General features: G+C 39.4%; 1 protein-coding gene across 3 annotated transcripts in view; it reads left to right on the forward strand.

Annotated features, from left to right (window-relative positions):
• The window catches only part of NPSR1 (neuropeptide S receptor 1), a 168,572-nt gene that overhangs the window by 11,773 nt on the left and 132,898 nt on the right, over window positions 1-23,901 (forward strand). For all 3 annotated transcript variants that reach the window (XM_020969094.2, XM_020969093.2, XM_078152104.1), the window contains exon 2: window positions 8,365-8,497. In XM_020969094.2, the coding sequence (XP_020824753.1) occupies window positions 8,365-8,497 (133 nt within the window). The remainder of the gene's footprint in view (window positions 1-8,364; window positions 8,498-23,901) is intronic.

The following is a 23,901-nucleotide window of genomic DNA, read 5'->3' on the forward strand; positions in this document are numbered from 1 at the left end:
TGGGGTGTCTGTGGACCCTAAGATAAGAACCTTTACTTTAAAGTATAGTTTTACTTTCTTTTTTAAATTTTTTTACATTTTCAGTACATTTATTTATTTTTATGTTTTGAGTTCTGAGTTATCTCCCTCCCACCCTCCCTTCCAACTCCCCATTAGAGAAGACCAACATTTGCTATAGATATATGTGGAACTATAAAATTCATGCTTCCATAGTTCTTTCCCTGGAGGAGGAGAGCATTTTCTTTCCTAAGTCCTTTGTAGTTGATTTGAATGATCATATACTCAAAATAGCTTAGTCACTCACAGTCACTTTTTGAACAACATCATTCTTCCTGTATATAGCATTCTCAATTCTGCTTGTTTCACTCTGTAATATTTTATACAGGTCTTTTCTTTTTTTCCTCAAATCAACCTGCTCATCATTTCTTACAGCCCAGTAGTATTTCATCATAATCATATGCCACAACTTGTTCAGCCATTCCCCAGTTGATGGTCATCCCTTCAATTTCCAGTTCTTTGCAACCACAAAGAGAGCTGCTATAAATATTTTAGAATGTATGGGTTCTTTTCCTTTTCCCTGATTATTTTGGGAGGCAATATTGATGGGTCAAAGGCTATACACAGTTTTACAACTCTTTGGTTCAATCAGTTCACAATTCTACCAACAGCATAGTAGTGTTCCAATTTTTCCACGTCCCTGCCAACATTTGTCATTTTCCCTTTCTATCATTTTAGCCAGTCTGATAGGTATGAGATGGTACCTCAGAGTTGTTTTAATTTGTGTTTCTGTAATCAATAATGACTTAGAGCATTTTTTCATATGAGTTTCACATGGATTTCCTTTCAATAATTATAGATGAAGTTTGGAGGTGGGCAGCATCTGTTAACTGTCAAAACATAAATTCACTTGGAAAAACAAGCTAATGGCTAAAGAAAATTTCTAAAACACTTACTGCCAATTTCATTTCTCTGGAAGTAAGTGGAGCTCATATTTATAACACTTTTCAGAATAACAACAATAATAATAATAGCAATAGTAGCTTAATGAATACAGCATCAGGACCATAAGCCTGTGAGTTAAGGTGGTAGAGAGCATAATAAGAGGTATTTTTCCCTTTATGTTGTTGCTGTTTGGGCGCCAGTAAAAGGCAATAAATGTTCTGTCCATAGGTGACAAGATTGACCACTTTGAAAAAAAAAGTTATAGAAACAGCTTGTGGTAGATTTGGGAGTACATCTGGAATCAGTTGACTCTTATTCTCAAAATAAGTCCTGGAATTCTAGAGGTTACATCTGACAACTCACATCAGCTTAGTATCCTGCTAGTTATCACTGATAAATTAATTACTTTGGTGAGGGAGGAGCAAAGTGACCTTTAAATTATCATTATACAGTATACACAGTGTTAATAATCATGTAATCCGAAAGAACAAAAAAAGATGGAACAGAACAATGAGTAAGCATGGTGATCAGGCTTGGTCCTGGAGAAAAACTTAGATTGTGCACCCTCCCCTTTCTTCGCAAAGATGGGGGACAATGGTGGCGGAACGTCGCATTTTTCACTATACAAAACTGATGCCATAAATGCTTTAGTTCAGTTGTTTCCATTTTCCTCTTTTTAGAATGTTACAAAAGATGTCTCACATGGTAGAAGACGAGGGAGGGCTAGGTTCAGAAACAAAGGTAACAAACAAACGATCAATAAAAATATGGTTTAAAATAATGGTATAGGTGACAAACCTCCACTAAAAACTTCATAGTACAATGGAAGTGACTCTGGGTTCTTGAAAGCTCTGCTGGCAAAACATAGCTCTGTCAGATACTGCTGGAGCAGGGAAGTGGGTTCCACACCCTTACCTCAATGAATATAATTGTCAGTCGCTAAACATTTACTGAGTGTTTCTAGTTCCCAGGCATTGACTGGCAAAACAAACAAAGGTAAAAGACAGTCCCTGTTCTTGAGAAGTTCACAATCTAATAGGGGATACCTCATTAAAAACAAAAAGCTATGCAAAAATGCTATAGAGGTGGCAGCCAGGTGGTGCAGTGGTCTATTATAGAACACCAACCCTGAAGTCAGGAGGACCTGAGTTCAAATCTGGCCTCAGAGAAAGAACACTTACTAGCTGTGTGACTCTGGGCAAGTTATTTAACCCCAATTGCCTCACCAAAAAAAAATAAAATAAAATGCTATAGACAGGATAAATATAAAATAATCCATAGAGGAAAGGTATTAGAATTAAGAAAGATTGGGGAAGGCTGTTTGTGGAAGATGGGATTTTAGTCAGTACTTGAAGGAAGCTAGGGAAGCCAGGAGGCAGAGATATGGAAGGAGAGCATTCCAGATTTGGGAGAGGGGCGGAGAAAATGCCCATAGTCAGGAGATGAAATGTCTTATTCAAGAAACAATAAGGAAGCTGCTGTGACTGGATAATATGTAATATTATTAAATGTTAATGATAGGTAATATATGGTATAATATTATTAGATATAATGGGTTATAGACCATGATGAAGTTTTAAATTTTTAAATAACATAGTTCATGTCCTATGATCTACTTATAAAGTGAGAGGCCATCTCCAGTCACCCTAATCTATATCTTGCCACTGGACCCAGATGTCTCCAGAGGAGAAAGTGAGACTGGTAACCTTGCACAGCCCTCCCTCACCTAAGTCCAATTCACCGGAAAGTCATGGCATCATCTTCCTGTTTTCTTCCTGATGGTCTCTTCAAGAATGAAGGACAAATAACAATGATGAAGTGAGAAACTCTTTGGGTCAAGAAAGGTGTGGCTGATGGGCTCTCCATACATGCTAACCATGTCTCTGGGAACTTCCAACAAGTGGATAACTTTCAGCCTGTGTGAGTCATAGGATGAAACATTCTTGTGGTAAAAGAGTTTGGGGCAACGTTTATGCAATCTTGGTTTAATCATCTATTTAAGCTAAAATCTTCATCTGTTTCTGGTTCAGTGCCTAATTGGCAGATTCTAATGATTGCTGGCTTCTGTGATTGAAAGTGCGGTGGTCAGGATCCAGAGAGATCATTGAAGGGATGGATGAATAAGAGAATCTTGGAGACAGAAGAATATTTAAGACTTGCTTGACCTAGATTTAGAGCTGAAAGGGAACTTCGTGGTCATTGAGGCCAGGTTCTTCTCTAAGTGAAGAAAACGAGGCAGATAAAGGCTAAGTGACTTGCCCAGGATCTGCATCTGAAGTGGGACTTGTACCCAGGCCTTCCCCACTCCAAAGGCCATGCTTTCTCCACTACTGTCTGTCTTCCATCTAGCCTGCCACCACCCCATCATCAGCCTTAAAGAGTTTTACAATCCCCACTTAAACATCTCCAGTAACAAGACACTCCCCAAGACATCCCATGCTCCTTCTGGACACTGTAAATAGTTTGGGATCTTTTCCTTATGTTAAACTAATGACTTACTTCCTGTAACTTTTTGCCATAAGTCCCAGCTCTTCCTCCCCTTCCCCGAGGTAAAGACAAACAGAACAAGTTTAATCCCTTAGTCACAGGTTAACCCTTCCAAAAAACAACTGGCTTGCCCCACTCCCTATCCCTGAAGGGTTCTCTTTTCCAGACTAAAATGTCGTGGCACGGTGGAAAGAGTGTTAGCCTAGAGTCAAAGACCCTGGGTTCAGATCTCACCTTTGCTCTTGCTTACCCATGTAATGTTCAGCAATTCACTTGACCTTTCTGGGCCTCAGTTTCCTCCTCTGCACAATGAGGGAGTTGGACTAAATAGTTTCTAAGTACCTTCCAGCTCTAGATGGATGATCCTAGGATCATTGGCAGCTTTGTGGCTCAGTGGACAGATCACTAAGCTTCAAGTCGCTAAGACCTGAGTTCAAATGCAGACTCAGACATTGACTAGCTGTGTGACCCTGGGCAAGTCACTTAATTTCTCTTTGCCTCAATTTCCTCATCTATGAAATAGGGGTGATACTAGTAGCACCTACCATCTAGAGTTGTCATTATCAAATGAAATAATATTTGGGAAGCACTTTGCAAACCTTTAAAGCTACATATAAATGCTAGTTATTATTACCTATGATGCCCACATCCTTCAATGGAGCCCTCACACTTCTGTAGTAGATAAAATTCAAGATTGAGTCAGAAATACCTGCGTTTAAATATTGCTTCTGATATTTGCTAGTTAAATAGCTACGAATATCTTCACTGATTCTCAGTTTCCTTTCTTATAATATGAAGATGATGGTAGTGGTGGTGGTGATGAAGATGAAGATAATGATGTCATCTGTAGGCGGTACTACACAGGGTTGTTGTGAGGCTCAGATGATACGATGTATTTAAAGCATTTTGCAAACTTGAGTGGCCTCGGGGAATAGTAGCTGTTGGGAGCACTTCGTGGCTTTCCCTGGTCCTCGTCTTTGGGGAGAAAGCTTTGACAGGGTCGTGATTGACAGCTCAAAGCCTGAGCTTCAGGGAAAGATCCAGTGCTTTTCAGGACAGCTCAATAATGGAATTCTAACATCAAAATGAAGACTCGAAATGAGATTCTTCTGACTCAGGTGAAACTGGAACATTTCACTAATACTCTGTACTGGATGCAAATGAACGAGCTTCATAATCCCTTGTGTCTGAAAGAAATTGAACCTACCTAGCAGAAAGTAAGCTGAGGATAATAAAAGTTTTAATAAAATCTTAGTGCTGGACCTATGGCATTGGTGCTAAGCTGCTTCAGGCTAATGGCAAATCCCATCTATAAAATTGGTCAGGGTAGAAAAAGGAGATATATTCCTCAAATCTATCTTCCAACCCAGTCTGAAAAATAAGTTAAAAAGGTCGTTTAGTGTCTTCCTTTAAACATAGCCCTAGAACTAGAGCCTCTGGTTTCCAACTATGGGAGATCATGCCAATACGTGAAGATACAGTTGTTCAGTAAAAAAATCATGTTGAATTCTTTCCATAGCCCTCACAATCTTTGTTTTCTTGGTGTAGGACAAATTCCATTTCAACAGCCTTAAAGCCATGTTTCTCACTTCTTGGTTAAACTTGAATATGGTTGTATTGAATATTCCCCCAAATAAAATGGGGGTGGGACTTAGACATCTCAGGCATATATCACGATCCTAATAAGATCTATTGTAATGGCATTTGGTCTAGAGTCAAGCAGGCAATACCCATTCCATAGGCCTTGAGTGAGGAGCAATCACAGATGATATAGCATTTTTCAAGAATCCTGAGCTGATCATGGGATCGGAACTTTAAGACCAAAAAAAAAAAATGAACCTTACATGCCATCTATTCTAACCCCATCATTTTACATATGAAGAAACTAAAACCCATAGAAGGGAAATGACTTAGCTCTTATGTGACAGAGCCAGCCTTGCATTCTGATCCTATGAGGCCAAGTCTAGTATATTTGATTTGGTAGCCAAATGGTAAACAGAACAAGTCCAACTAATAGTCAACCATTGCTCTCATTGTGGTGAAACCATTGTTCTCATTTGAAATGCAGAAACACAACTGTCCTGGCTGTGGGCTGGGCCCAGCTGCAGAGGCAGGAGCCAGCAGCCTCTCTGGCTTCAAAGGGATTCTTATTGGCTCTGGGGCACATCAGCAATTGGATTCGGGTCAGGGAAGAGAACATTCAGGGGCCGCTTTCCTTGGAAGTCCAACCTCGTGGTTTGGCATGGTGGGAACTTGGATGGCCTGCTCAGGGGAGATTATCTAGTACCAACAATGCAAAAGAAGGCCTTTAATGCATTTGTATATCTCCAAACATAATTAGCTCAGGGTCTGCTTAAGCAAAGAGCCAGAATTTACTGGGTCTGACGTGCTAAAAAAAAAAAAATACTGTCTCTCAGATTACTAATCCATTAAATCCTGAGCCCTGCATTTGTGAGCACTCTACCCCTGTTACCCTAAGAAAGTGATGCAAGCACGGGGCCCTCTAAACTTCCTAGGGGATTGGCCTGGCCCTGGGTTAGAGTCCGCAGCATAGGAAATGTGAGCAAGCTCTATCCCAAAAGGAACTCAGAGGAGCCTGTGCAACTGAATGGACATTGGATCACTGATTACATGAGCTTTCTCAAGGACAATAGAAGCAGGCTGGCTGGCCTGCCAAAGGCTTACCTAGCTTGCTCTCTTTTCCTAAAAGATGAAGCAACAGAGTTTGCTGTTCTTCTCATGGGACATTCCATCTCCCAATGTCCATCTCCCAGCTTTTTGCCTCTGTGCTGATTATTACTAGTGCCTGGAGTGATGCCCCCCTCCTTTCTGCCTCCAGGCTTCCCTAATTTCCTTTAAGACTCCGCTCAAATGCACCTTCTCATTGAAGCCTTTCCAATTCTCTCCCTCCTTCCCTTCCTGCCCCCCATGCCTTCCCTTTGAGATGATAGCAATCATAACAATAACAATAAAGAGCATTTATATGGATACATATATTTTTAAGGTTTACAAAGCATTGTACATATATTATCTCATTTGACATCTTGATGATGGAAGTGCTAATCTTAAACCCATTTTACAGGTGAGGAAACTGAAGCTAACAGTGATTAAATAACTTGCCCAAAGTGACATTACCTTCCCCTTACACAGTGCATATATGTACATAATTGTTGTCATGTTGTTTCTCTTATTAGGATGTGAGCTCCTTGAGAGAAGGGACCATGTTTTTGTCCACATTTATGCATTTTGGACAGTGCTTAGCACATAGTAAGTACTTAATAAGTGCTCATGGACTGATTGACTTAGACCTAACTGCCATTTCTAAAGAAAACCACACTAAGTGGTTTGCAAAAATAATTCTGTGGGATTCAGGACTAGATTTTCAAAACTATTAACCAAAGTCTGATATATTCAAAACTGTCCCATGCATATTTAATAGCATTCTGACAGGAGTATAAGACAAGATTACACTAAAATCAGCAAACAGTCATTGAGCACCTGCTGCATGCCAGCACTGTGCTGAGCCCTGGGGATGCAAGAAAAAAGAACCTGACTTCAAAAAGCTTACATTCTAATGGGGGGAGGGGGAGTGCAATGTATATATCAGCAAGTATAACACAAGGTAATATTAACAATTACAATAACAATAATAATAATGTGGCATTTTGTTGAGTAATTTCAGACTCTTTGCGACCCCATTTGGAATTGTCTTGGCAAAGATACTAAAGTGGTTTGCCATTTTTTTCTCCAGCTCATTTTGCAGATGAAGAAACTGAGGCAAAAAGGATTAAATGGCTTGCCCAAGGTCACCCAGCTAGTACATGTCTGAGGCCAGATCTAAACTCAAGACAGATGAGTCTTCCTCACTCCAGGCATGGCGCTTTATCCACTGCACCACCTAGCTGCCCCATGTGGCACTTAATAAGAAGTTAAAAGTTTGCCAAGCAATGTGTATACTTTTTCATATTAAAACCTCATAAAAATATCTGTATGGTAGGCATTAGATGCATTACTATGCACATTTTTACAGATTAGGACACTAGGATTTAGACATGTCAAATGATTGGCTCATATTCATTTGGGCAGTAAGTGTCAGAGGCAGGCTTTAAATCTACAACTTGTTCATTCCAAGTTTTCATCCTTATTTCTTTCCTACTACCTATTCATGTAACTGGTATTTAATAAACAACTATTGAGCTTAATAATAATGATAATAATTACATATAATAATACTTGAATTTAATAAATAGCTCTTGAGTTTATCAGTAATAATAATAGAATATAATAATATTTGTTTATTAGATAACTATTGAGTAAATGGATGAATGCATGCATAGCCATTGTGCAGTAGAGAGAGCCCTGGAACTGGACTGGGGTCCAGGTTGAAAATTCAGGTTATGCCTCTGACTTCCCATATGACATTGGGGCCAATTACTTAATCCCTGTAAACTTCCATTTTCTCACATATAAACAAAGTAAATGGAATGACAAATGAAGAAAGCATTGATTAAGTACTTCTTACATGCCAAATGTCAAAGCTGGACCAGATGATCTCTAAAGTTCTTTCCAGCTTGAATTCTATAATTAATCACGCAATATGACTATAGTACCAACATTTCTTTTGTGGAATATTGAAATGAACATCTTTTTGAACCACATAAGGCTGAAGCCACATCTTAGGAGAAAAGCTGTGGTTCAAATGTAATCCAAATGAACCAATATTGCTATTCATTGAATCCATCTGTTTTCTTAATTGGTAAAGAGAAAAGTTTTCAAGTTCTATGGTTCATTGCAAACTCGCTTTCTGCCTTTTTCATCATAGGTGGTTGAGAATCTCCTCACCACTCTTAGCCTTAACTGAGGATTATCTCACCTTCTGTCAATTTCCCTCATGGCCCTGGATGCATTCACCTCTCCCTGGTGTGTCTCTTACAGACAGAGCAGCTGCTAACCCTTTGGATCCTCTTTGTCTTCACCATTGTGGGGAATGCCTTCGTGCTGTTCTCTACCTGGAAGAGGAAGAGGAAGTCAAGAATGACTTTCTTTGTGACCCAGTTAGCAATCACAGGTGAGCCATTGGGAGGGTGGGAGTGGAGAAATACCGAATGAGGAATCCCACTGGTTCCCAACTTTACCATGGCTGCACCAATGGAGGGAAACAGTGGCCCAATATAGTACATGATCCAAAAGTCATTTTTGTTCCATTTGAACTCCCTTTCCTGGTCCTTCATAATCCAAGTTCAACTTGTCCAACTTTATTTTACATGATCTTTCATGTGAATTATTCACAGGAATTAATTTACACTGAATTATTCATCCTTCCCTATTCTCTCCAGCTGTTAATATCCCCTTTCAACTGTTTCTGTTCTCTCCCTGATCAAACATTCCTGTTCCTCTCACTCCCTACCATGTGATATGCTTATTTGTATCTAAGATATATTACTCCAGTAGACTAGAAGTGCCTTGAAGACAGAGATTGTTTCATTGGGAAGTCAATTGCCTCCTCACACCTTATAATCCCTTGTTTCCTTCAAAATTCTGCTCAGTCCACATCCTTTACAATTCAGGGGTTCTTAACTTTTTTCTGTGTCATGTATCTTCTCCACTTTGGCAGTCTACAAAAGCCTACAGATCACTTATTAGAATGATGTTTTTAAATGTATAAAATAAAACAGATAATTGAAATAAAAATGTATTTTCCCCTACGCAACTTCATAGACTCCCTAAAATCTATTCATGGAGTTCCTGGGAGCTCAGAGACCCTAGTTTAAGAACCCTGCATTACATTAAGGCTTCACAAAAGATGTGTGTTGGCAGTTTCACTATTCACACCATGAAATTTTAGGCCAACCTCTCTCAGTAGAGTTTCCCCAAAAAGAAATTCTCAATGCTAATTAAATCATAGGTCCAGCCTTTAGCTCCGTATTAAGTGATTACCATTAATGCACTGGCAATATAAATAAACTGTACCATCCCTTTGTTGCTAAGTCCTCTGCTTTGCTCAGAATTCTAAGAGAAATAGTTACTCTGTGCAATAGTTACCAAGGGTTGAGTCTGACTCAACTGAGTTCCAAGACAAATGATTAATTCTCTTGAATATGACAAGCTGTTGTATACTTGAGAAATATGGACACCAAAACTGTTGTATATTTATGAGAGAAATGTAATTTAGTTGGTTATAGACAGATTAGAATATAATTAATCATAAGCTAAGGTGAAGTCACTTGCAGAGAGTATCGAAAGACTGAAACTTGGAAGAGAAGAGAAGCAAAAGAGTGGATATGTTGAAAGTATACACTCTAGAACTGCATCAAGTAAGCTTGAAGCTGAAAGGGATATATGCTACAATTGCTGCTGAGGAGTAAGTCTAGCTTATCAGAGGAACAGTTGAGAAGGAGAGAAAACACTCAGTGGGCTAATTAGTTTAACTAAGATGCCCAATGAGGTATTAGTCGAGCATATCATGGATCAATTTTGTTTAGCAGTAGAAGGATTTATTCAACCCAGAAGATGTATTCATCAAGGAACCTTTGTGGACAGTTTCTGGGACAAAAAGAGGACAAAGTTTTAAATTCCAGAGTTTGAATTATCCTAAGAGGTTTTCCGCATTCGTTTGCCTCATTGGCAAGTTTCTGAAAGTGTGTCCAGTCTCTCCTAGACCCTGAGTGCATTAGTGGGACATTGGGGCCCAGGATTATGTGTAGATTGTGATGTATTTATTATTCATGAACTTGTTTTGATATATGAGTATCTGTCATATTATCATTATTTCTTTTGTCTTATTGCTAAATAAATTGTTATTTTTAAAATCTAAAATGTGACAACAATGAATGACTGGTTGTATAAATTGAGGACTGAAGAGCAAAAGTGGTGATTAAGGTAAGTGGATTCCCCCAAAGTAGTGTTATCTCTAGATTCTGAAAAAGCTTGAGCAGAACCATGTGATGGTGGTGATTCTCTAGGAGCCAAGATCTTTCAGTGTGATGAGAGGTTGGAATGAGAGAGTTGACCTAGAGAATAAGCAGACATTCACACGGCAGTGTGAGAAGTCTGAGGTGTCACACAGTATGAGTGGCACCCCCTGTACCCATCACACAAAGGGGAACGATAACATAAACTCTACAACCGATGAGCTTACAGTCTAATAGGGGAGATGTGATTTATAAACAAAAATATGACAAAATATGACAATATCATAAGGACAAAGGTGAGATCAGAGAAAATAAGAATAGAATATTCAGTTAGTCAATTAGCCTTTATTAGGCATCTTCTCCAAGCACTGTGCTAGGCACTGGGGATACAAAGAAATGTAAAAATTAATACAGTCCTTGCTCTCAAAGAGCTCATAGTCTGATGGGGAGACAAAATTCAGACAACTATGAACAAGCAAGATGCATACAGGGTAAACTGAGGGTAATCTCAGTGGAAAGGCATTAAGATTAAAGAGGAAAAGGAAAGATTTTGTGTAGAAGATGGGACTTTGGCTGAGACTCAAAGGACTCCAGGGCATCCAGGAAGGGGACATGAGGAGGAAGAACATTCCAGGCATGGAGGACAACCAATGAAAATGGAATGTCCTATTCCAAGAACAGCAAGAACGCTAATATCAATGGGACAAAGATTAAGTAAGAGGGCATAAGGTATAAGAAGACTGGAAAAATAGGAAGGGAATAGGTTATGAAGGTCTTGAAAAATCCAATAGAAGATTTTGTATTTAATCCTAGAGGTGATTGGAAGGCACTGGAATTTGCTGAACAGGGGATGATATAGTGAGATGAGCTAAATTTGGGAAGATCAATTTGACATGTGAGTGGAAGATGGCCTAGAGTGGGAGATCACTTGAAGCAGAGAGACCAATCAGCAGTGTACTGCAATAGTCCAAGCAAGAGATGTTTAGGGCCTGTAATAGGGTGGTGACAGTGTCAGAGGAAGCATGTACAGGACACATACAAGAGATGCTGTGAAGGTGGAAATGACATAAATTAACAACTGATTAGATATAGTGGGTAAGATAATATCTAGGCTGTGAGACCAGGTGCTCTGGAGAATGGAAATTATGCAAATAGGGAAGTCAGGGAAAATGGAGGTTAGGGGACGAGTCACAAGTTCAGTTTGGGGTATGTTGAGTGTAAGCTGTCTATAGCACGTTCTAGATGGTAATAGACAGTTGGAGACGTGAAACTGGAGGTTGGGAGAGATTAGAACTCAACAAGTAGATCTGAGAGTTGTCTTCATAGAGATGATAACTGAAACCTGGGACCTGAGGAGATCACCATGTGAAATAGCAGAATGGTGGGAGACAGGGAGGGCCAATCAAGTTAGAGCTGTTTGAGGACGGGGCAAAAGTGGACATATTCACAGGCAGTAGGAAAGCAGCCAGTGGAGAGGAAGTAATTAAATATTACAGAAAAATAGGGATGATGGAAAGGGGGCAATCTACTGGAGATGATTGAATCACATTTGCCTATAGAGGGGTTTGCCTTGGCAAAGAAAGGAGCTACCTATTCATGAAAAACAGAGGTGAAGGAGGATATAGTGGCAGAAGATGAGATGATGACAGCTGAGAAGATGGATCTCTCTTTAATGGCTTCCATTTTTTTCAGGTAAATGAGGCAAAATTCTCATTGGAGTGAGGGGAAAGAGACAGAAAAACAGAGAGATAGAGAGAGACAGAGGGAGGGAGGGAGGAGATAGAGAGAGAAACAGAGAGAGAGAGAGAGAGAGAGAGAGAGAGAGAGAGAGAGAGAGAGAGAGAGAGAGAGAGAGAGAGAGAGAGAGAGAGAGAGAGAGAGACAGAGAGAGAGAGAGAGAGACAGAGAGAGAGACAGAGACAGAGAGAGACAGAGAGACAGAGGGAAAGAGGGAAGGAGGAGAGAGAGAGACAGACAGAGAGACAGAGAGAGAGAGAGAGAGAGAGAGAGAGAGAGAGAGACAGACAGAGAGACAGAGAGACAGAAAGAGAAAGTTGTGGGAGGTTTGAAGAGGGATGAAAAGGTTTAGAAATGCCTGTGGGGTGAATAGGATAGTGAATCAGGGAAGTGTAAAAGAATTGCCTGCTGCAGGGATTATGCAACATAAACTTGCAGTGACCGGTTAACACAGTTTGGTGACTTTTCTGCGGCTTTGGGCAGCAGCACATGAATAGAAGTGAAGGCTGAGAGGAAGGAGGCTCTGAGGATCTGTAGTTAGCTACAGACACTGCCTGCCTAGAACTCGGTGGAAGAGCAAGTAAGAATCACATGGTGTGCTTGATGGGGGTACAGTGGAAGGCCCCAGGCTAAGAGCTGTGGGAGGAAAATAGAAGAGGCATGCCTGAGCTGGGTTGTAGTGGAAGAAAAGAATGTCTACAAGCAAGTATGTGGAAGGAGAACATGGCAAACACAGAGAAAGCCTATGTGAATTGCATAGCAATGGGATGATGGCAGACAGAATCAAGGAAGAGTGAGTCATCTGGTTTGGCTGTAACATGGAGTATGAGAATGGGGAAATCGTGAAATAAGGTTGGAAATGCAAAATCGAACTGCACTTTGAGGGCCTTAAAAGCAAAACTAAGGTAGCTCATGTTTCGTCATCTAGATCATGGAAAACTACTTAAGCTTCTAGAGCCCCAGAATGACAGGGTCAGACAAGTGCCATTAAAAGGTTTTTTAAACTTCAGTGGGAAGGAGCAAATTGGGGAGACTGAAGGCACAGAAGCTAGTCAAGAGGCCATTGTACTAGTACAGATGAGAGATGACGAAGCCTAAATTCTAGGTGTGGCAGTGTGAACAGAGAAGAGGGGGCACAGGGGAAAGAGAGTGAGGGTATTGGCAAGAGTTAGCAAGACTCGACAACGGATGGATGTGGGGACAGAAAAGAATGAGTCAGAAAGGGCTCAGGGGAGGGGTGGAGTGATTGGTATCATCCACAGAGATCGAGAAGCTGTGAGGGGACATGACAGACTGGGTTTTAAATAGGCTGAATGTGAGATGTCAATGGTCCATGCAGGTGATGTCCAATGGGCAATGGGAAATGTGGGACCAAAGTTCAAGGGAGGAAGATGGACTGGAGACAGATTTATGTATGTGTGTATGTGTAAATAATATGATATATAATACACATATAAATATACATATGTGTGAAGTTTCAAGTATCATGTATATGTGTGTATAGATCTATATAAACATATATGTGTCATTCATATATGTACATATATATACATGTATATAGTGGGTTCTCAACTTTCATCAGTGAAATATTGCTAGAAATGTTGCAAAAATAAAAAAAAATACAAATGTTGATACATTGAACCTATAGGAAATAGGGGGCTAGGTTCCTGTGACCACTAAAAATTGTAATCTTTTGCTAGAGATTGCTGAAATGCAGCTGCTGAAAACTCAGAAACACTTTAATGAAGATTTTCCTCCTCTTTGTAGATATAATAAATTGTCAGCCCATTAACATCAAATTTGCGGACAACAGTGGCGGCAAACATTCCAGCACAAAGTTTATCTAACACCTTTATTTTCTCACTAAGCTGCATCACTGATTTTGCATGCTTGGGTTTAGAATCCAAAGGACTTGCACGAGGATTTGGGGGCATAATCACAACAACAAAAATACTTGACTTTAGAAGACAAATAATGAGAATATGTAATGAATGCACTGGGAGCTCTTTACAACGGTAGGGTAAACCAGACCAGTGGAGTGCCAAGTAAGATAAATACCAGCTGCCCCATAAACTTGCAGATATAACGCCACTTTTTTTTCCCTCTATTGTACATAGACATGAATGTGCATGGTTGCCAGTGCAAAAGCCAAAATGACGTTGCTAATAGAATCACATGAATGCTTAAAGTCATTAAAGTTAAATGCATGAATGTTGAGGATTAACTGTATATATGGATATATATGTATGCACATATATATCCATATATACACATACTATATCTATGCCCATATCTATATACATATTTACATATCTATACCTATCAATATTGATATTGATATATATGAATGATGCTTGAAGCCATAGAAGTGGATGAGATTGGGGCAGCTAGGTGGTGCAGTAGATAAAGCACTAGCCCTAAAGTCAGGAGGATCTAACTTCAAAACCAGTCTCAGATACCTACTAGCTGTGTGAACCTGGGCAAGTCACTTAACCCTGCTTGCCTTGCCAAAAAAAAAAAGTGGATGAGATCATACCAAGGGATAAAGAATAGAAATTGAAGTAGTATAGCAGTGATAACCACCTCTGACATTTTCTCTCTGTATAACCTTGGGCAAGTCATTTAACCTTCGTTGGAGGATTAGATGTTTCCTGGAGTTTATTATGCCTCTAAATACAGGCATATACAAATAAATACATACAATTTATATAATATATCTACATGTACACATACACACACATATATGTGTGTGTGTGTGTGTGTGTGTGTGTATACACACATATATATGTATACACAGATGTGTATATACATAACATTATTGAAGGTTAGGTCATTACTGAGGATCCTGAGAGAATCTCATTAGGGATGTAGGGAAGGGAGTGGGAGGGAGCTTCTTTTAAATTAATTTTTCTTGGTAAATTGATATGGTGTTCAATTGTTTCCATGTGCTAAAGGAGTTGTTAAACTTCAGTGTTCCTCCAGGGCCTTGCATACACCTGGCAGTAGTAGTCACTTAATCATTATTTGTTTAATTGAGCCAAATCAAATTGATAGGAGACAGAGGGTTAGTGGGAGCTGGACTTCTGCTCTCTCCAAAGTAACCAATGATCTCTTAATTGCCATGTCTGATGACCTTTTCTTAGTCCTAATACCTCTCAAACTCTCTGCTGTCTCTGAGCTATTGACCACTTTTTCTTTCCCAGATACTCCCTTCTCTCTGGGTTTTCAGAGCACTCTTCTGTTCTGGTTCACTTGCCGCCCTTTTGACTACTTCTTCTCAGCCTCCTTTGCTGGCTCATCATCCATGTCCCCTCCAAATGTGGGTATTCCCCAAGGTTCTGTCCTAAGCTTTCTTCTCTTCTACTGTCATAATGTGAGGTCAATGGACCTTCAATGGATCCATATATAAATTTCACTGAGTATATGAACTTGATTGGGGAAAGATGCAACTTCATTTTCACCATCACCTAACTGAAATTTTGTATTTGCTTCAGTTATTTAGAGATATTCTGGAAAGGGGTGCACAGCCTTCACCAGACTGCCAAAGGGGTCCATGATACAAAAAAAGTTAATTGCCTCTACTTTTCTTCTTTCCTTTCCCCTCTTCCCTGTTCTGTCTCTGTCTCTCTCTCTGTCTCTCAGTCTCTGTCTCTGTCTCTCTCTCTGTCTCTGTCTCTCTGTCTGTCTCTGTCTCTGTCTCTCTCTCTGTTTGTCTCTCTCTCTCTCTCTCTCTCTCTCTCTCTCTCTCTCTCTCTCTCTCCCCATCTCTTTCTCTCTCTCCTCATCTCCTCATAGGTTTAACAATTATCTCTAGACAGATGACTCAAAGATCTATGTATCTAGCCCCAGTATCCCCTCTGAGCCTCACGCCTAAATCAGTAATTACCTTGTGAATGTTTCCAACTGTATGTGCCAGAGACATCTTAAAGTCAACATGTCTAAAACTAAACTTATTACCTTTACCCCTAAACTCTCCTTTCTTCCCAGGCACAACCATCCTTTGAATGCCTCAGGTTCCTGACCTCAATATTATCCTCAACTCTTCCCTCTCCCTCAGCCCACATATCCAATCAGTTGCCAGATCTTGACATTTTTAACTTCCTGTTTCTCGTATTTAATTCTTTCTGTCTCATCATCCAGCTAACACCTTAGTTCAGCCCTGATAACCTTTTATATAGACTACTTCAACACCCTCCTGACTGGTCTCCCTGCCTTATCTCCCTCCCAGCTCCATTCCATTCTACACACTGCTGCCATGGTAATTTTTTCAAGCAGAGATCTATGTGACTCCCCAACTCAAATAACCCTCGTGGATCCCTAATGGCTTCTAGAATAATGTATAAATTGTCTTGTCTAGTTTTCAAAGCCATACACAAACTGGTCCCAACCTACCCCTCCAATCTCAGTGGTACTCCTGCTCTCTCATTCTATTATCCAATCAAATTAGACCTCTCCATGTTCCTCAATCATAACATGTCCTGTCTCCAAGACTTTGTACTGGCCATTCCCCAAGCCTAGAATATACTCCCTCCTTACCTCCGCCTCACAGAGACCTTCTATTTTTTTTTAAGTATAAAGCTAGGTGGTGCAATGGATCGAGTACTGAGCATGCGTTCAAAAACAATTGAGCTCAAATCTGATATTGGCACTTACTAACTGTGTGACCCTGGGCAAGTCACTTAGCATCTCTTAACCTCAATTCTCTCATTTGTAAAATAGGAACAATAATAGCACTTACACTCCAAGGGCATTGTGAGGATAAAATGAGATAATATTTGCAAATCACTTAGTACAATGCCTGGCACATAGTAGGTGCTATAAAATGCTTTATTCCCTTGCCTTGCCTTTAAGATATAGCTGTGACACTATCTTATGCATGAAGCTTTTCCCAACTGCTAATGCTCTCCCTCCTATGCTATCTAGTATTTAAAAGCTTTATTTTCTTTAAAAAAAAAAAATATATATATATATATTTTTTATTTTTAACACTCTTTCCCTTTTAAATTTTGAGTTCCAGATTCTCTCCTCAATCCTTCCCTCACCATCTGAGAAGGAAAGCAATGTGATATCAATTATACATGTGAAACCATGTAAAACATATGGTCATATTAGCCATATTGTAAAAAAAAAATAAAGTGAGAAAATTATCTTTCAACTTGCACTGAGTTCATTTCAGTTCTCTCTCTGGAGGTGGATGGCATTTTTTATCTTAAGACCTTTGGAATTGTCTTGGATCATTGTATTGATCAGAGCGGGCAAGTCTGGCACAGTTGATCATCATCACAACATTGCTGTTACTGTGCACAGGGATCTCCAGGTTCTTCTCGTTTTACTTTGAATCAGTTCATATAAGTCTTGCCATGTTTTTGGTTTTGGTTTTTTTTTCCTGAAATAACACCCCCTCCCATCATTTCTTATAGCACAGTAGTATTCCCTCACAATCATATGCTACAACTTGTTCAAGCATTCCCCAATTGATGAATATCCTCTTGATTTCCAATTCTTTTCTACCACAAGGGCTGCTATCAATATTATCAATATGGTTGCACCATTCCACTACTAACCAACTGCTCATTAGTATGCCTTTTCTTCCCTCATCCCCTCCAGCATTTGGCATTTCTGATGGGCATGAGGTGGTACCTCAGACTTTTTTTAATTGGAATTTCTCTAATCAATAATAATTTAGAACATTTTTTCATACAACCATATATAGTTTTCATTTCTTCTGAAAACTATTTGTTCATACCCTTTTACTATTAATCAGTTTGAGAATGGATCTTATTTTTATAAATTTGATTCAATTCTCTATATATTTGAGAAACTAGTTCTTTATCAGAGAAACTTGCTGTAAAACTTTTTGACATTACTTCATCATCTAAGGCACCTTTTAGTAAAATAGAGTTTCACTGATTACCTCTTTTAATTAGGTCTATTTTTGCTTTTGCTTTGTCTGAGATCATGATTGCTACCCTTTCCTTTTTCACCTCAGCTGAAGCATATTAGATTCTGCTTTAGCTCTTTATTTAGCTGTGTGTGTTTTTGTTTCAAGTGTGTCTCTTGTAAACAACATATTGCTGGATTCTGGTTTCTAATACATTCTACTAGCCACTTCATTTTTATGTGGAAATTCATCCCATTTACATTCACAGTCATGATTACTAACTATGCATTTCCCTCCATCCCATTTTCTTCAGTCTATTGAGTGTGTGTGTGTGTGTGTGTGTGTGTTTATTCTTCCCTCTTTGAACAAATTCTGATGAGAAATAAGGTTCAAGCATTGCCCACCACCACCACTTCATTTCCTCTCCAGTGTAAAAGCTCTTCCTTGTGCGCTTCTTTCATGTGAGAAAAATTTCCCCATTCTGCCTCCCCCCTTCTCCCAGTGCATACCTCTTTCTCGCCATTTCATATTTTTTGGAGATCATTCTAACATAATTGATTTATAGTCATGTCCTCTGTCTGCGTAAACTCCTTTTAATTGTCCTAATATTGATGAGTTGCATGAATTATCTTCCCATGTAAGAATGTAAACCATTTAAGATTATTAAGTCCCTTATGACTTCTTTCATGTTTACCTTTTTATGTTTCTCTCGAGTCTTCTGTTTGAATGTCAAATTTTCTATTCATTTCTGGTCTTTTCATCAGGAATGTTTGGAAGTCTTCTATTCATTAAATTTCCATTTTCCCCATGAAGGATTGTATTCAATTCTGCTGGATAGATTCTTCTTGGTTGTAATCCTATCTCCCTTGCCCTCTGCAATACCATATTCCAAGGCCTCCATTATTTTAACATGAAGCCATTAGGTCTTGTGTGATCTTAATTATGGCTTCATGATATCTAAATTATTTGTTTCTGACTCCTTGCAATTGATTCTCCTTGACCTGGGAGCTCTGGTGTTCAGCTATAATATTCCTAGGAGTTTTCATTTTGGAATCTCTTTTAGGAGGTGATCAGTGGGTTCTTTCAATTTCTATTTTACCCTCTGGTTCTAGAGTATGAGCATAGTTTCCCTCGACAATTTTTTTTTTGAAATAGCATATTTAGGGTTTTTTTTTTTATCATGGCTTTTGGTTAATCCAATAACTCTTGTCTGTCCTTCATCTACTTTCCTATGTCAGCTTTTTTTTATAACATAGCTCACATTTTTTCATATTTTTTTGTTCTTTTGACTTTTTTTATTGTTTCCATGATGTCTCATGGAGTGATTAGCTTCCACTTGGCCAATTCTAATTATTAAGGAATTATTTTCTTCAGTGAATTTTTGTGTCTCTATCATTAGGCCAATTATATTTTTTAAGATGTTATTTTCTTCAATGTATTTTGCCTCTTTTACCAAGCTGTTACTTCTCTTTTAATAATGTTCTTTGTATCACTATTTTCCCCCAGTTTTTCTTCTACCACTCTTATCTCTTTCTTTATTGCTTCCAGGAATTCTTGTTGGGCTTGTGTTCAATTTGCATTTTTCTTTGATGCTTTGGTTGTAGCTCTTTTGGTGTTGCTTTCTTCTTCTGAGTTTGTATCCTGGTCTTCTCTGCTACTGTAGGGTGTTCAAGGGGTACTAGCATTTCTGGTGTAAGGGGTTTCTGAGCCTTTTCAGGGCTGCTCATCCGCCCTTGGTGTCCACCTGGCATTCAATTCTTACCTGTGGCTCCAAGAAGGTGTATCATGCACAGGGGCCACACCCCAGTAAACCATCTTGGCAGATGGGCTAAACCAGGTTGAGAGTAGCCAAGAGGTCTGTTGGTAAGTTGAGAGGGTGTCTGCCCAAGCATGTGAAGACTTACCCTAGTGGAATGGGCGGATGAAAACTTCTTGTTCCAGTGTCCATGACTGAAGCAGGTGCTGGAGAGTGCTTGGCAATTGGTCAGACATCAGAGACACCAAGGTCATCTGCTGCATCCTGGGTCAACACTAGTCATCCTGACTTTTATCTTGCCATTGGACTTCAGCATTGTAGGAAGAGAGAGTGAGGATGACAGTCTTGTGCAGCTGCCTCATTTAAATCCATTTCATGCATGAGTTAAGGCATCACCCCATGATGTCACTGATCACCTTCAAAAATAAAGGACAAACAACAATAACGCCAGTTGCTTTTTATGGTCAAGTTCTTTTTTCTGTTATTTGCTAATTTTCCAGACTACTCATTGACTTTGACCTTTATGTTAAACTTGGGCTCTGGTCAGCTGGAGGTGTCAAATCAATGTCCCAAGCTTCTCACTTTTTCATGCTGTTGTTTTCATTTTTATTTTATTTCATTTTATTTTATTTTTTTTTTCCATATGCTTTTGAGTTGAAAATTTTTTCTCCCTTTTTCTCCCCACCCCCTCCCCAAGACGGTGCACAATCTGACATAGGCTTTACATTTACATGCCCATTAAACATATTTTCACATTACTGAAGTCGTAAGTAACAATTAAAACCAATAGGAGGAACCATCAGAAAGATGAAACAAAATTCAACTTAAGGTAAAAAAATAAGTGAGAGCGATTCGACTTCCATAGTTCTTTCTTTGGATGTGGACAGCATTTTCCATCCCAAGGCCTCTGGAGATGTCTTAGATCCTCGTAATGCTGAGAAGGGTTCAGTTTAACATTCTTAGTCATTGCATAACGTGGCTGCTATTGTATACAAAGTCCTCTGGGTTCTGCTCACTTCACTCAGCATCAGACTATGTAAGTCTTTCCAGGTTTTTCTGAAGTCAGCCTGTTCATCATTTCTTATAGCACAATAGTATTCCATTGCATTCATGTACCACAACTTGCTCAGCCATTCACCAATTGATGGGCATCCTCTCAATTTCCAATTCTTTGCCACCACAAAAAGAGCTGCTATGAATATTTTTGTACATGTGGGTCCTTTTCCCATTTGTTTGATCTCTTTGGGATATAGCCCTAGAAGTGCTATTGCTGGATCAAAGGGTATGCACATTTTTGTAGCCCTTTGGGCATAGTTCCAAATTGTTCTCCAAAATGGTTGGATCATTTCACAACTCCACCAACAATGTATTAGTGTTCCAATTTTCCCACATCCTCTCCAACATTTATCATTTTCCTGTTTTGTCATGTTGGCCAATCTGATAGGTGTGATGTGGTACCTCAGAGTTGTTTTGATTTGCATTTCTCTAATCAATAATGATTTAGAGCATTTTTTCATATGACTATAGATGGCTTTAATTTCTTCATCTGAGAACTGCCTGTTCATATCCTTTGACCATTTATCAATTGGGGAATGGCTTGTGTTCTTATAAATTTGTCTTAATTCTCTATATATTTTAGAAATGAGGCCTTTATCAGAAGACTGGTTGTAAAAATTCTTTCCCAATTTTCTACCTTCCTTCTTATCTTAGTTGCATTGGCTTTGTTTGTGCAAAAACTTTTCAATTTAATGTAATCAAAATTATCCATTTTGCTTTTCATAATGTTCTCTATCTCCTGTTTAGTCATGAATTCTTCTGTTCTCCATAGATCTGATAGGTACACTATTCCTTGTTCTCCCAGTTTACTTATGGCATCAACCTTTATATCTAAGTCATGAACCCATTTTGACTTTATTTTGGTATACGGTGTGAGATTTGGGTCTATGCCTATTTTCTGCCATATTCTTTTCCAGTTTTCCCAGCAGTTTTTTTCAAAGAGTGGGTTCTTATCCCAGAAGCTGGGGTCTTTGGGTTTATCCAATAATAGATTACTATAGTCATTGACTACTGTGTCTTGCATATTTAACCTATTCCATTGATCCACCTCCCTATTTCTTAGCCAGCACCAAGCAGTTTTGATGACTTCATGCTGTTGTTTTCAGAGCTAGTTCTGGGGGTCTGCAAGTTTTAGGTGCTTCCAAGGTGGTGTGATCCAGGGAAAGGTGTGGTAACTGCTCTCCTGGTCTGTACTCTGGTCTTTACCCAGGAAGGGCCTTTGTCCTTCTGCTGCTGTAAGTGCTAGCCTTCCTTTTGGCCTTGGAAATGTGAGTAAGGCCCCTGCTTTCTTGGAACCAGACACAAACGTAATTGCAAGCCAGAGGTACATATAGGCAACAGAATTGTCCATCAGTGCCAGCTGTACCTAATGCCAACAGTAAGTCTCCTGGAATCCCTTTCTGACCAGTTGTCTGACCCTCTTCCCATCTTTGGGGTGAGAGCTCCCAAAGACACTGCTGCTGACCACTGTTGTCACCATGGCATGTGTGCACTCTGAACAGACTTCCACCCCAAACCTCTCCTGCAGGCCTAAATTTTCTTAGGCCAGAAAAATGTCTCACCCTGACCCTTTATTTTGGCTCTGCTACTCCAAAATTTGACTTGAAGCATTATTTTAAAGTTGTTTGGTGGGGAATGTTAAAACAATTCAACTGGGTTGCTATCTAATCTACTGTCTTGGTTCAGCCCCTATTTAACTACTTTGTAAGTGTTTAATAAATACTTGCCAATTGATACTCTCAGCCCCAGTTTCCTTATCAGTAAAATGAGTATGATAATAGCACCTCCATCCAATGTTGTTCAAATGAGATGACATTTGTAAGTCACTTTACACACCTATATTGGTACTAGATTTATTAGTTGTGGTGGTGGTGGTAGTAGTATCAGTAGTACTAATTGTCATGGTAGTAGTAGTGGTTGTGGTACTGATAGTGGTGTTAGTAGTGTGGTAGTGGTAGAGGTGATAGTAGTAGAAGGGGGAGTAAAATAGCTTTTGAAGTGAATTTGAGGGACTTAAAATTCAGATGATTTAATTAGGGTCTCATTTCTTTTCAAAAAATACGGAAGAGGACTTTCAGCTCTTAACACCTTTTATTACATTTCCCCTATTTCTACTTATTTTCAACATCATTTCTCTTACTCCTTTCATTCATTCATTTCATAGTAACTATGAAACTGCAAAAACAAGGAAGATTGCCAAGGCCACCCACTAGCTGAGTGAAACAATTAGGTGACATCGTACCATAATCAAGCTTGAAAATAAAGAGCAAACATTAGTATCAGCTTTTTACTAGAATATGCAGAACATAAATCAAAAAATCCTAAGTCAGCGAAGGACTTTAGAGATCTTATTTTAGTCCTTTTTTTAATCCAATAGCATGAATTTTAAATAATTAGAAAATTTATCAAAGGGAAGAAAAAGCTCAAAGTATACTTAAAAATAAAAGGGGAAAGGGCATAAGCACTTACTAAGTGCCCGCTTGTTGCCAAGCACTGTGTTAACTGCTTTACAAACATTATCTCATTTGATCGTCACAACAACTCTGGGAGGTGTTATTATCACCCCTCATTTTATAGCTGAGGAAATCGGGACAGACAGAAGTTAAGTGATTTGCCCAGAGCCACACAGCTGGTAAGTGTCTTGTGCCAGGTTTGAACTCTGACTGCCCTGACTAGCTTTTCAATTCCAACTTCAAAATCACAGGATTTAAGAATTGGAAAGGACCTCAGTGGCCATCTACTCCATTCCAATTCTTCCTCTAAAGAACTCCATGCTATAACATGCCCACCAAGTGGCCATCCACTGCCTCCATAAAGGCCCCCAAAGAGGCAGCCCATTCCATTTGGGGAAAGCATCCAGCCTAAACATGCCTCTGGGCAGCTTCTGTTCATTGCTCCTGGTCCTGTCCTCCAGGAAATAAGACAAAGCAACTAATCCCTCTTCCCCATGACAAACACTTGAAGGTCACCACCATGCTGCCCCTGAATCTTTTCTTCTCCAATGCAAACATCTCCAGTTTCCCCAGCTGACAGATACATCTGAGGTCTCATCTAGGTGGATAACCCTTCCAGTGAGGCCGATAAAGGTTCATCCAGGGCCGCTCATTCTGTGTGAATCTTGTCTGTGTCCT

This window comes from Phascolarctos cinereus, unplaced genomic scaffold, assembly GCF_003287225.1.
Source record: "Phascolarctos cinereus isolate Bilbo 61053 unplaced genomic scaffold, phaCin_HiC Scaffold_4;HRSCAF=312, whole genome shotgun sequence".
Taxonomy (NCBI): domain Eukaryota; kingdom Metazoa; phylum Chordata; class Mammalia; order Diprotodontia; family Phascolarctidae; genus Phascolarctos; species Phascolarctos cinereus.